The 14,522-nt window shown below is 28.8% G+C and overlaps 2 protein-coding genes across 4 annotated transcripts in view; one reads left to right on the top strand and one right to left on the bottom strand.

Moving 5' to 3' along the window:
• Positions 1 to 330: 330 nt before the first annotated feature.
• Positions 331 to 7,451, bottom strand: LOC122571473 (probable E3 ubiquitin-protein ligase HERC4). The gene is made up of 19 exons (XM_043735252.1): positions 7,134 to 7,451; positions 6,534 to 6,614; positions 5,772 to 5,964; positions 5,563 to 5,673; positions 5,366 to 5,488; positions 5,004 to 5,279; positions 4,785 to 4,936; positions 4,605 to 4,721; positions 4,258 to 4,524; positions 4,026 to 4,153; positions 3,663 to 3,831; positions 3,284 to 3,583; positions 3,013 to 3,198; positions 2,843 to 2,926; positions 2,446 to 2,634; positions 1,671 to 1,981; positions 1,437 to 1,586; positions 1,019 to 1,358; positions 331 to 924 (listed from the first exon to the last, which is right to left on the bottom strand). Exons 2-19 carry the CDS (start codon positions 6,534 to 6,536, stop codon positions 772 to 774), a joined length of 3,252 nt encoding a protein of 1,083 aa, XP_043591187.1. The 5' UTR covers positions 6,537 to 6,614; positions 7,134 to 7,451; the 3' UTR covers positions 331 to 771.
• Positions 7,452 to 8,939: 1,488 nt separating this feature from the next.
• The window catches only part of LOC122571474 (moesin/ezrin/radixin homolog 1), a 36,204-nt gene continuing 30,621 nt past the window's right edge, over positions 8,940 to 14,522 (top strand). Inside the window, exons 1-3 of one of the 3 annotated variants that reach the window (XM_043735254.1) lie at positions 8,940 to 9,560; positions 9,979 to 10,042; positions 11,386 to 11,565. In XM_043735254.1, the coding sequence (XP_043591189.1) occupies positions 9,469 to 9,560; positions 9,979 to 10,042; positions 11,386 to 11,565 (336 nt within the window). In that variant the 5' untranslated portion in view covers positions 8,940 to 9,468. Of the gene's footprint in view, positions 9,561 to 9,978; positions 10,043 to 10,863; positions 11,124 to 11,385; positions 11,566 to 14,522 lie in introns of those variants that run through there. The other 2 variants (XM_043735256.1, XM_043735257.1) reach the window with 2 other exon arrangements.

The following is a 14,522-nucleotide window of genomic DNA, read 5'->3' as shown; positions in this document are numbered from 1 at the left end:
TGTCTTTTTAAAAACATTTATTTCACGATACAATTTGAATATAACGCAATAGTTTTCTTTATGAATAATCATACAAAATATGTGTATTTATTAACATTATGTATAAATTATCTCATATGATTTATAGAATAATGTCCAATTCTAGAATGAGTCACATTTCTATTTATTATCTTGTTATTAAAAAAGAAGCAAATAAATTACTTAAATAAATGTCAATGATCATTGAGTTATCCAAGTACCGATTTATTTTTTGTCAACTAATTAACGTAATAAAATAACTTAATCGTATAATATGTAGTAGTTCTTCAAAAATTAATACACTAACAATCATTATCTTTGATTTATTTATTAATAATTTTCCCTGAGTTTTCTTACTTTTGGGATCCAAACGTAATGTAGTAATTTAAGAAGTACAAGTTTTGTTCATTTAAATAAATCATTAATGAAATTGTAAAACTAAAGTTTAAAGTTGTAAATAATGATTTATCAGAATAACGTGCATAATACAATTTTTGTATTCTCCCTCTGAATCTGTTGTGCTGATAATTTGAATTTTATATGTACAATTCTTTCAATATTCGACTAGACAACATAGATAAATAAATTGTAGAAAAATAGAACAACAATGATGTAAATATCTTATTCGATACTCAAATATATAGCCTCTAAAAAATACAGAATGATGTAGCTTTCACTTTTTAATGTAATTGAATATTTAGATTTATAGCCGATAGAATATTATGCACGTATCGCATTATTAAAGTAGTAAATTTATACTAAAGAAAAGCCATGGGTTTGCTGAATTGCTTGTAATAGTTTATATCGTAACCTTTCTCGGGTTTGATATCGTGGTAAATCAAGTAAATTGAAACATGTATGAGCAACAGGTAGTAAACGTTCATCATTCATTGGTTGTATCGTAATCTAAAATAAAAAGATATTAAAATATTGTAAAATAGAAAAATATAGATTGCACTAAAGGCTATAATACTATCAAAATAAATTTTAACCGACTTACCCTAATCGCTCTCATGCCTTGTATAGGTATTCTATCACTTCCTGTTAAAAATAACAAAAACTTTTTCTTTTCTTCTAATGTAAGTTCGCGAAACACTTGCCAAAATAGCACAATCGTAGGGTCATCTTTTGTATATCCTTCTTTATAACTTGCATTCCTTTCTAATTCCTCCCAATCGTAATCTTCATTTCCTACTACAACGGCCATAAGTTCGTAACTGTGAAATAATTCCAATACACGACCGCCACAAACTTTATGAAAACCTTTATAAAAAGCATGAAAATGAGGTTCCACAGATTTGTTTAATGTATAATCTACATATAAATCAACAAATTGTTTCCTGTAAAAATAATTCTATTAAAATACAAAGTTTAAAATAAAAATGTCAAAAAGGGATTTTAAAAAGATATGTGCATACTTATTTTTCAATGTAACAGGAACTTTACTACCATTCGGTGTAAGTTCATATATCTTTTTTTCTCCAAACACTTCCCTGACCACTTCGAAGTGTAAACCAAAGACTTCTTCAAAATCTGCTTCTTCGTAATCAAGTATATTTTGCATACTCCTAAACGATTATTGAACATTATATACTATTTTGCATTGTATAATAATATATCTGTTCAAAAAATATATATAATGCGCAATTTACTTGGCAAAAACTGGTGACATATCTTTGATATCATTTAAGGCAACTGGTTCATGTAACAATTTCTTATATAGAGCTAATGGAAATGGTAAATCAATAATTATAAAATTATAAATAACTAGTCCACAAAGGATTCCAATTAAAAAATACATGTTTTCATCCTCAAATGAATCTTCACTGAACCAAATAACTCTAGTTTCTTCATATTGTTTGAACATGCCATATTTGGGATCTAGAATTTCTCTTAGTAATAACATAAAAAACTCCTTTCTAACTCCACCTGCATCTTCTGCTTCCTCGCCGTGAAATTTTACCTTTATAAAATAATGCATTTCAATTATATATATATATATATAAATTTGTATTATACATATAATACAAAAATGACTGATCTACTCATCAACACCCAGCCCAAACAACTGTACCTAGAAACGTGAAATTTAGACAGTATACTGCTTTTATGACGAAGGCATGGGATATGAAAGTATTTTTGGAAATATCGACATTGAAGGGGTAAAAATGAGAAAAAACTTTTTTTACGTAATAAGCGTATTTCTATGTCCACTAAAGTTCGAAAAATGAAATTCTGCATATAAATTTCTCGTTAAAAATAAAGAGACAGTGTTTGAGCGATTTTCGAAATGCAACTCTTAAATATAATAGGAGTGTTTAAACAAAAGGGTAATAAACATAAATTCAAATGGTGTGCGGTCGAACCTGTGGGCGGACAGCTAGTCTCTTGTAAATAAAATATTTAAAGTATAATTATAATACTCACTCGAAGAGGCTTTTTTAAGTCACTAGAGTTATATTGTGCCAATTCTCGTAAAGTATCAGCAACTATATTTTCCCGTGAAACGTTCAATATTACAAACTGATTATGATGTCGTGGGTCTACAGAAAATGGATCAAGAAATATTTGATTCATTACAGCTCGGGTTGCCGCCTCATTCATTGCTGATTGCATCTAACATAACATATATATACATACATATATGTAAGAATATAATATAATATAATATAATATAGTATAATATAATATAATATAGTATAATATAATATAATATAATATAATATGACAAATATAATATAGAAAATATATAGGAATTATATAGAAATTATATAGAAAATATATAAACGTACTTATATGTATATGAAACAAGTTCATGCTTTACCTGAATAGCTTGGTCCGTTTCAAGCAATATAATTTTAGCATTTGCGTCAAGAAGAAATGGATAATTACAAAACACCTTCTGATACTGAAAAAAATTTAATTAGAAATGTAAATGTTAATAGCTTTTAAAAAGTTTAATAAATGAAACAGTCATTATATTACATAACGTACTGAAAAAGATTCTTTTTCTGAAATCCACTTTATGTAATCAGCCCTTATGTCTATAAGCTCTACTAATTCTGGCAAATGAAATGTAGAATAAGGTACTTTATTGCCTTCAGAATCTTCATTGTTCAATTTATTTAGCAAGTATAAAGAATCTAATATAACTTGCAACGTCACATCCCATAATATACCCTATATAAAAATATTCAAAATATATAAAATTTTAAGCATATTATATATTTCTTTAAATGATAAAATAAGTATTCGTGAGTATTACCTTATTTGGTTTAGATTGTTTTACATAATGCAGAACAACTGACTTATGAACTCTAACTAATCTCTCAAAATAATGAGGTGGTGCTTCAAGCCACCAATTTCTAACAACTTCAAGAACTTCTGGATGTAATGCTAAAATAGCTTTGCAGAATGGCTTATGTAATAAATTACAATTAAGTGGATTTATAAAACCATGATACAGGGGTAATATTAAATAGATTCTTAAAAATTCCGGAGAAATTATTTTAGGTGGTAAGTTAACAAAGGAAGGAATCAAGCTGTCTGATATGCAAGTAAATATCTAAAGAAAGAATAATATATTTATTGTAATTTTATGTATGATAATATCTAAGGTTCGTAAATTTATTTTTTTTATATACCAATTCTTGAATTGTGCTGTTATCCAATTCTCTAATAATTCCGAATAATTTAGTTGCTTGATCAAGATCCACTCCATGATGCTTACTTGAACATCCATAACGAGCATCGTTTTTAAATAAGAATGATCCATTTACACAGGATAGACTTTTAAATACCGTTTCTAGATATCTATAAGTATATTAATTCACAAAATTGTATGAATGTCATTATTAATTGTTTATAAAATAAGCAAGATGTGATAAATTGTCAATTGGAAAAAAAAATGAATTTTAACATTTTTAGATTTCTTTTAGATAGTCAGTAAAAAATTCGTTATATTATATGCTTCTATAACAGCCTTAGGTACTAACTTTTCTACTCACGTCATAAGTTCATGATCAACAGATGAATTTGGTGGAACTCGTTGACATGCCATTAATTGTTCTTCAGTTATTGTAAGAATTTGAGAGGAGCTTTCCAATGTTCTACAGTCATCTGGTTTTATATTATCCTGAAAACAATTAAACACATGATATTTATATTTATATAATAACATAAATACTATTATTAAGTTGTATGAGTACATAATAAGAATAGTAATTAAAGAATATCTACATTTTGTGTAACTACTGTAGCAAAACAATGATCTCCACCAGTGAAAATATGTTTAACGACATAGCCAACTGTACAAGAACTGAATTGCTTATCAAGGTCCATCATCGAAGAGCCATTTGGTGCAACCCATGGACCATGTACTACTTGTGGAGTTGTTATGCTTCGAGTAGAATTGTTACCTAACTGGCCTGCACCACCCAAGCCCCATGCATAAACTCTACCTTGTGATGGTACCAATGCCAAGGTATGTCTTTTGCCGCATGAGATCTCAAAATAAAATATTTAACATAGCATAAACACACGTTAATAAACAAATGATGCACCAATCTATATTTTGTGTAATATACCTGTGTAACTGTGCTACCCATAAGTTCCATAACTTGACGAGGTAAAATTTCATTATTATTACTCCCATGTCCTAATTGACCATACATTCCTGCACCACATGTAAATACTCCACCATCCTAATATAAGTTTTACATAACATTATTGATAAAGCTATTTAATATACAAATAAAAATACTTACCACTGTTAAAAATACAGAAAATTCTTCTCCGCAAGCCGCATAACATATTTTTGCATATCGTAATGTTTGCAATTGATATGGTAAATTTCTATTTTGTGTATCATTTAGCCCTAACTGCCCAAATGTATTTTTTCCCCATCCAAATATAGCTCCTACAGAAAAATTTAGTTATTTCTCTAGTTATGAAAATAATTTATTTCGTAACTCTTGTTATAATACCTGATTTTGATATAGCTATGCTATGATATCCTCCACAGGCAATAAAAGCAATAGGAACACCAGCTAAAGTATTGATAAGTTTAGGTTTTATTTCATATCTAATATCAACACCTAAACCAAGTTGCCCTTCACTATTAGAACCCCAGCTGTATAATTCTCCATTATTTGTTAATGCAAGAGCATGTTTCATACCACAAGCTATTTGTACTATAATACTTGTACCTAGAGTCTTTACCATACGTGGTGAACATTCCATAAAATTTTTGGAATTTAAACCTATAATAAAGATAAAATGTAAGTTCTTAAAAGAATAGTAATTGGAAACTTTGAAACATAATGTTTATAACAATAAATATCATTACCTAGTTGACCTTCTGAATTAGATCCCCAACTAAACAATTGACCCCATTCGTTTACTGCTATGGTATGATATGCTCCACAAGCTGCTTTTTTAAATACAAATGCATCTAATCCAAGTATTAATTCTAAATATAAAATTAGATATTTAATCTCATATAAATCTAATTTACTGATTTATATTATCTACTAACATACTTACGTAATCTTTTCCTTCCTTGTTCATGACCAAGTTGTCCATAGTCATTATTTCCACATGAATATATTTTACCATCATGAGTAATAACCACTGTATAATTTTCACCACAAGCAACTACAGAACAAAATTTTTTTAAAAGTATAAACAATTAAATGAAAATCTATATACATAAATACATGTATGCATGAACATTTGATTATAGATGAGCTTACTTTGCTGAATTTCTGAAGCTTTTTTAAAATCAACTTCACATGGAACTAAAATAATTTCATCCTCTATACCACCTAAACCTAATTCTCCATGTCTAGTACTACCCCAACAAAACATATCTTCTTTTTTAGGTAGAGATTTTTGTACTTCTATAATAGGCTCACAGGCCAAACGCCGTTTTTTATTCCAATTTGCCTGCACAAATAATAACATAAAATAGTAACATAATATAGTAATCTTGTATTTATTCAATGTCTGTATGTATTTCTTTATAATATGAATAATCAGATACTTAATTATTTACATATGTTCTTTTGAAGATTCAAAATACATCACAACCAAATATAACATTATAGTAGAATCATTCAATTGTTATTGTGCTTTTATTGAACTAATTTCTTAATACTATGGTTAAGAACTCCATGATAATACATTAGAAATTATATATATGAAATACAAGCAATAAGTAAATTAAAACTAAATAAATCTACAATTATGATTTAGTCAAATGATACCTAATATAAAAAAAGTGAAATTATTTACAATATATGCTATGATTTGGTTTATTTTATTTAGTTATATATTATTAGCTTAAGGGTTAGTCATGAAAGGAATGACTGAAACTTAACTTGATAGATTTCAAATAAATAATATACATGCTTATATATATGTACATACTTTTATAGTATTATACATTAAAGTAGTAAAAATAATAATTAATATTTATAATAATTTTTTAATGAAAACATGTATCAATAACTAACCATATTTTTCTATTTCTTTCATACTGAAAGCATCAGAAGTGTGGATGGGACATGCTATTTATGAAAAACTTGTGGTATGGCCTAAAAATAACATTCTTTATAATTCTCTTATATTTAAGACTTTAAAATACAATTTATTAATAATAAAATTGTTTTTATATAAAAAGATTCATAGACGGACTAGTTATATTATTATTTAAATTTCTAATTTAGAATACAGAGCATGAAAAAATTGAATAATATGTAAAATTAAATTCAAGCAAATATTTCAGCCTATTATCGCTAAATAAATTAAAAATAATTTAATTTACGTTAAGGATGACTGTGCAGATATTATTACACTGAACACAATGCCATGTAACAAATTTTTATTATACCTGTTTGTCCTGTCATAAGTAGAATTTTATCAAGTTAGGTTAAGACAAACGGAAGAAATTTGGTAGTTTAGTATGTGATAATATTTAACGAGTCAAGAAGTAACAAATTAAGAATGAAGGAATGTACAAGAAACTGAAACGCAGCAAATTTCACTTATATGTCGATAAGAATTTATTTTTATAGTAAAATACATATTTGTATCGTAATTTTATCGTTACTTACATTTCTCCTAAATAGAGTGTATTTGCGTACTTAAATATAGGTATTAGAAAAAAGACAAAATCTTCTGTATATACATATATTACAATCGCGATTACAATTTACTTATAGTGTAGAAAACCTTTCCTTGCTATGAACTTTCATTACTACAAGATCACAATCTTGATAATAACAAGATTAAACATACAGATCCAAAACAAGACTTGAGATCTATAAAATAATAACGAAACTTGTATAAGAATATCTGCCTGATATACAATTCTGATATACAACAAGTTCTGATAATTGTTATACAATTTTTCAGCACACTATGTATTTTATAACATTTACATACGTACATATAACGTTATAATCTAATTTTACAGATTACACATAGCACTTCTCTGATAGTACTCTACATTATAGTAAATTTTAATAAAACAAAAATGCTGGAAAGTAAAGCTGAAAATTACAATATATTCAATTATAAGTAATTGAATAAAAGATAGGAATAAAAATAAATACCATATATGAAAAAATAATGAAGAAGTTTAGAAGAAAATAAGTTAAAAAAAAATTAAATATATTTGTTGGCTGTATCTTTAAATGCACTTTATAATTTTATGGTAGACTATCTCATCTATCTTATATACGTAGTTCATGATTTATCCCTTCTTCCGAAGAAAATTGTGCGAGCGGGTGGGCAGGCGGCAGCCATATTATCAGTGAGGTGTCAGTATTGTCCGAACGTGACGGGATTTTTGGGTGTGGATCATACAATTTCCTGTCGTTTTCTCTAGCGGATATAGTGCAAGTGCAAGTGCCACCGGCCTACTGTGAATGTGTGGCACATGTGTCATAGAATTTATATCTTATAATTACAATAATGTAAGTTGTACATATTGAATTGGAACTCGGTATTAAGCAGTTACACATTTTATATGTATAAATCTTAGAACAAATATTTTTTTAACTATCTTCGAAATATTACTCGTTTCAATATTGTTAGACGTTTTTATCAAATTTCCTATTTCCTAGTTCCTATTTTTTCCTTGAGAACTACCTTGCTATTACTAACCTAGATACAGGTTATTTCTTTAAGTTATAATGTCATCTCATAATACCATAACACCCTTAAGAAATTTCTAATGAGAATACATTCTTTTTTTCCATTGACATTTTGATTTTATGTGTTCTATTCATATAATAGATTTATAAATATATTTGCTTCATAATTTTAGTCATTGAAGGTGACATGCTACATTCCAATATCTTTTTCGTACAAAGGGCCATGCAGTAAACACATCAATGAAAATAAAGATTCTGTAAATGTAGATAAATAATTAATCGTTATATATGTAGAATAAAATGTTGAGATAATTTAATGTTACAGCTATCTAGACACGAATGATACTATAAATGTAATGTGAAATGCCCGGTCTCTCGTGAGCTGTTTAGCAATCGTTTTTTCCTTTAAAGCAAAATGAGACGACAGAGACAGGATGACAGGATTACAAGCTTACATTTCTGTTAATCCTACGCATTTCTAGTCAATCTCAGCAATTAGCTTACAATATTTCACGCTATATACTATATACTATATATCTACTGTGTATGCATAATGAAGGTCTTTCGTCTTTTCCCATAATTATCTTTATCTTTTATTGAATATTTCGGTAATTAAAATATCCGAAATAGTTTAACGTGTGTACATTATAATAACATATATATATTATACATATATTATTCGATTTTACGTAAATTATAGCAAAACGTGTACTATTTATATAATAAAGGTATATAATCGATATGTAAATTACCGTTGAAATGGTATGTATGTATTTGGCGTCAATGAGTGACCTTGGAAGAGATTTCGAAACACGAATCCCTTTTCACCATAACATTCCTTCGATTATGTGGAAATTCCTAACGTGTAACACCTTCTGTATGTATTTACGTTATTTGAAAAATTTGTTTTTATCTTCTAGTACATTTCAGGTTTAAAACGTGTCGTATATATTTGAGCGTTTTTTCGTGAAATTGTGCCATAAATCGAAATAAAAATTTGAAATTTACGCAGCGAAAAACATGCTTTAGCCATTCACGTAAACACAGAGATTTTGCGACGAGTATTTTGGACTTCGGACGCAGTATGTAGTCGGAAATGGAGACTTTATTAATAGATACTTTCTATCTCCATGCTACGTGAAAAGTTGGACGGATACGTCCCGCTGAGCTTTTTTACCGCCATTGACAAAAAGTTAGAAGATACCAACGGTTCAATGGACGTAGTGGTCCTAGATAAAAGGGGAATGCTAGACACAGTGCGCAGGCACTCCTTACTCCTTATTGCGGACGGATGTCGGTCACGCGGATTTACATTATAACCTGTCTCTTCTTCCAATATGGAGACTTGTATGCAGTTCTCGACTATGAACACGCTACGTACATGTACTTCTGCTTTTTTTAACAATGATCTTGCAGTAATTTCAAATTGATTCGTGACTACAGAATAATATTAATTAGCAATGATGTTGCTTTTTTCTATTATCATTAATTATTATTAGTTAGTATTATAACATTATTAAATATTTCTTAAATACCTTTTCGCATTTTTTATAAGATTGTGGATTATATTACAATGTATTATTGAAAAAGTACTAACTCGTTGAAAGTAATATTTAAAAAATGTTAATAATATTCGCGTATTCTTGTTAAACATAACATTTTTGAATAGTTTATAATATTTGGAGAAAGTTTTATTTTCATTTTTTCATTTTCTGTGTATTATAGTATTCGATGTATACAGATATTACAGAATTTATTAATAATATAATGTTTTATTAATTGTAATTCATTTTTGTTACAGATTGATATTTTCGTTGTTTGACACGGGAAGACAACCAAAGGAAGCTACCAAAATGCCGAAAACGGTAGGTATATTTATACAAAAAAGTATATTCTTTAAAATTAGCTTTACTTTAAATTTTATATTGGTAAAAATGTGTAGTATAATCTTGTACAGTCTCTAGCAATCTAGCAAAAAGACATTATTAAAAGTTAATGATAATGAACATATTTTTCTTACATACAATATAGTAGTATTCTAGGTGAAACAGTATTATTATAATAATTAACAAGTTCAGTAGTAACAAGCTTCAAGTTATATGATAGATTGATAAAGTTATCCCTGTTGATATTATTGATAATTTTAATAAGTTTTAATAAATTTCTAATCTTCATTCCTTAACATATTTCGTATTAGTCTTGAATAATTTTAGAGAATAAAAAAAAGAAACAAAAGTTTCATACGTACCTTTCAAATTGCGATGACGGTATGCTTCCATTATGGTATTTTTGAACAAAGAAATTATCGTTTAACGAGTTACGGCGATAAAACTATTTTACAAGAAGAAATAATTAGGACACAATATAAGTAACTATTACACAAAAGTTGCTTCGATTATTTTAGAACGTTTCATTTTGAAGAAGACCGATCATGTCGGTAAACGTAAACCGTTCTCGAAAAATTACTTCCTTCTGTACACCCGGTATTTTAACTAAATGCTGATTGGCTCTGGCTATGCGCATCGGGTTCCTCACGTGATCACATTCGTTCTTCTTTCTTGCTCTTACGAGCTCTGGCTATGTTTCGGAAAGAGAAGGACAACAATGCATAGCTTATAAAGGGAAGGAGTGGGGGGAAAGACGCTGCCGGCTGCACTTGCCCCATAGCATAGTAGCCCATTGTATGACTTGAGACTTAAGATTTTGAGACCGGCATAAGTCGACAGTTCGACAGACAGACGGTTAAATCTTGTGGTATCGAGTGTTCATTCGTCTCGACCAATACATCTACAAATTTCCAGTGTTGTATTGTTGAGATTATTCACGTTCGGTGCCACAATACTCAGTCACTTATCAATTTTGATCGTTTTAACGGATCTCAGTTGAATTCGCGTTTACGTTCTCGTAACATCGCAGTTCACAGCCATGGTTGCCGGTGCTAAAATGGTAAGCGTTCATCTGTAAGCTATATTGTCCCTTTCAAATTCTTTCTTTAGCGATATCTTCAAGAGCAGAAGGATATAGGTTAGAATTGTAATATTTCATGTGTTCATAAATTATTTCTTCTTTTTTGAGAGAAGGATCTGAGATTATATACACATGTATGAAAAGGGTTAGAAGTGGCGTCCTTCCCTCTACCGGGTGACATCTCAATTTATTTCAATGAATTTCCTATTTTTGATTCTTGTTTCTTATTTTATATGTAAAGATGAATGTCAGGGTGACGACAATGGACGCCGAACTGGAGTTCGCGATCCAGCAGACGACTACCGGGAAACAACTTTTTGACCAAGTTGTGAAAACGATCGGGTTGCGTGAGGTGTGGTTTTTCGGACTCCAGTATACCGACAATAAGGGCGATCTGACGTGGATAAAATTGTATAAAAAGGTAGGATGACTGGTTGTTTATTGCGCTATATAATTCCTTTAACCGTACATGATGCCTCTTTTTCGTATATGAAATTGAGCTACATGTATCTGCAAATATCTAAAAGCTTCTGTAGTTGCTTCGGTGTGAAATACGCTCTGTATTTAATCAATAGTCAATATTAAACTATTTATTAAGTACTTACATATTTACTACTTTCTATAGATAAAATACATTAGTGGATAATATACTATTACCTATCATAATTTAGAAATAGTGAACAATTGCTTTCACGAGATAAATTTTTGTAAGACACGTGAAGCAAAATATGTAATATATAATTTACCACTGATCATTCAATATAACGGCTTTATAAGATTATTTAACAGTTTTTAGGAATTAAAAGTGAAAAAGTACTTATACTATTATGTAAATGTTAAAATTAAATTATTTATTTTGGAATGAATGACTGATGTCGATTGAATTTAGACATTTACATGTGTCATCTTGACAAAAAAAGTAACTTAGGGAGAGATGTGACGGCGAATGCTGATGTCATCGACTTTCGTAGATTCGTTACGTTCAACGATCAACCACACGTTCAATTTTACGTTCGATTCTTATCTCACAGTTACAGGTTACAGCATCCATTCTTATCTTATATTCAACCGGCATTTTATTCTTCCTAAAAAGTAATTTGTATTTATCATAGCATAATTAATTAATTATTCATTTACCTAAAATTTACATCTTTGGAGTAACTTTTCTAATGCATTTATGATCTTACATCTATACATGAACAATTGTTTGCAAAAAAGCAAAAATATAGTAATAATTTTAACAACAAAATTACTTTTTGCAATTAAATTTATATTACGCCTATTCGCCTAGTTAATATAAATAGAAATAATTTTTTCCAATCCTAATCCTTGTTGTTTGTACGAGATTATAAATCATTAATTTTTTACCATTTACGTCTTAATTATTATCATAGATAATTTTTAAAATGCATGGAAGATAACCATGAAAAACGATTATTTTAATCATTTCTTTTAAAGATATCGTATTTAACACGATATTCTTGATTCAGATTCTTTTAAGTATAAGATGAAAACAATTTTTTTTTATCTGGCATGTTTGATGATTTACGTTTTAACTATTAGCTTTGAAAATATAACAGGCAGACACGACAAATATGGGAGAAATCAAATAATCATGAGAAACAATTCCGATCATTTTTTTCAAAAATATACTTGCCATGATATTCTCGATTGGGTTTTTTTTTTTAAACGGAGTTCAGCCCGGAATCACGGACTTCCGACGCGTGATTTCAAGTACAGTTACGAGTTACGACCAAGTGGATGTTCCATTTGCTTTCACCAAGCGGTTGGTGTAGACGCGCCTTCACCTTGACACAGTCGCGTTCGCGTATATGTACCTTTATTGTCTCCTTGTCGTCTTTTCATCCACGGGTTTCGACATTTCTGCGAGCCGATTAAACGTGACCAATTTTAGGCGACCGCGGCTCATCTGGTCGTCTTTTCTTTTTTGCCCTTTCCTTGTTCTCATTCTTAGAATAAGACGCACGAACATATTTTCCAATGGGGAAAATGAGAAACTCGTGGAAATCAAAACGACTTGTGGTCGCCAGGTGAAATTCGATTTAACTACATATAGAAGACTTAACTTAACTAACTTAACGGATAATGATCTTGTAGGAAGCAATCGGGATTGGACAATCCATTTGAAACATGTTCCACTTATATGGAATTATCATTTATCATTTGTTCTATCGAAATATTCTAAAATCTTTTATTTGAAAGATATTCTCTAACTTTAGATTTAATTAAGTACGATTAATTATATGTAATCACATAAGTGTTGAGTTTTCGAAGAAAAACGGCATTTTCGTGCTATTGTTATGTGAAGGATAAATTTATGTTAAAGTTCAAATACTAATGGCTACATATCTATTTTTTGATAAAGAAACGTTAATAAATCATTACATTATTTCGTAGTGCAACTAGAAGGAAATTACGTAATTATTCTCTTAATCACGAATTTATAAACTTTATTTAAATTGTAAAGCATGCTACTTTAGCATATAATGTTTTAAAAGTACACGTAATTATGTATTTACATTTTCATTAATACGATTAATTAGAGATTAAAAATAATTACTACAACTTAGGCATCTCTAGTTAGGATAGAAGTTTCTGTAAAGATATATGTTTAGCTTCTATTTATTTTTGTAGGACAGATGTGAAAATTAGATAACGTAATTATATTATCTGCAGTTGCAGATAATAACAAGTATTTCTATCGTAGTATGTATGTTGGCCTAAACAATAAATAGAGTGGAAGTTGCATTGCTATTTTAGGCCAAATTTCGTAGAAACCATAATATAATAAATTGTATTATCCTGTTATTTTCATTACGTAGAAAATGAAAGAAGCGATACATTTTTACATTTGAATCAGTGTCAATTAATGAAAAATTGAATCTAGGAGATCCAGATACAAAAATAAGTATTGGTACTCTTTTGTTACACTTCATTTCTGTTGTAATGTAGTTGATTTTCTTGAAAATTATTTGCAGAAAAATTCTAAAATCCATTGTTTGAAAATTTCTTCACTTTGTAAAACTGAGGCGAACTAAACTTGTGTCATACCTAAAGGATCGGCCTTGCCTTTTTTATCTCTAAAATTATGGGATTATATAATATGTGGAATTTTGCAAACAGTTTTGTAAAATTGTAGGGTAGCATCATTAATTGGAATTTTCGTATTAGGAATGTAAATATAAATCATTAATATAGATTTTGCAAAGAATATTGAAAGCATTTTAAAAAGATATTGTAGAACAAAGTTAAAAAATTTCAGCAACTACTGTACGTTTAATAGATATGTACCTTGCTGTTGTAGTTCAGTTGAACGTAAGAAGATATAATAGGCTTTGATAAAGAGATAATGTTTTG

The sequence above is a fragment of the Bombus pyrosoma genome, linkage group LG10, assembly GCF_014825855.1.
Source record: "Bombus pyrosoma isolate SC7728 linkage group LG10, ASM1482585v1, whole genome shotgun sequence".
NCBI lineage: Eukaryota > Metazoa > Arthropoda > Insecta > Hymenoptera > Apidae > Bombus > Bombus pyrosoma.
The sequence above is the reverse complement of the archived record's forward strand: the minus strand, read 5'-3'. Positions and strand labels throughout refer to the sequence as shown.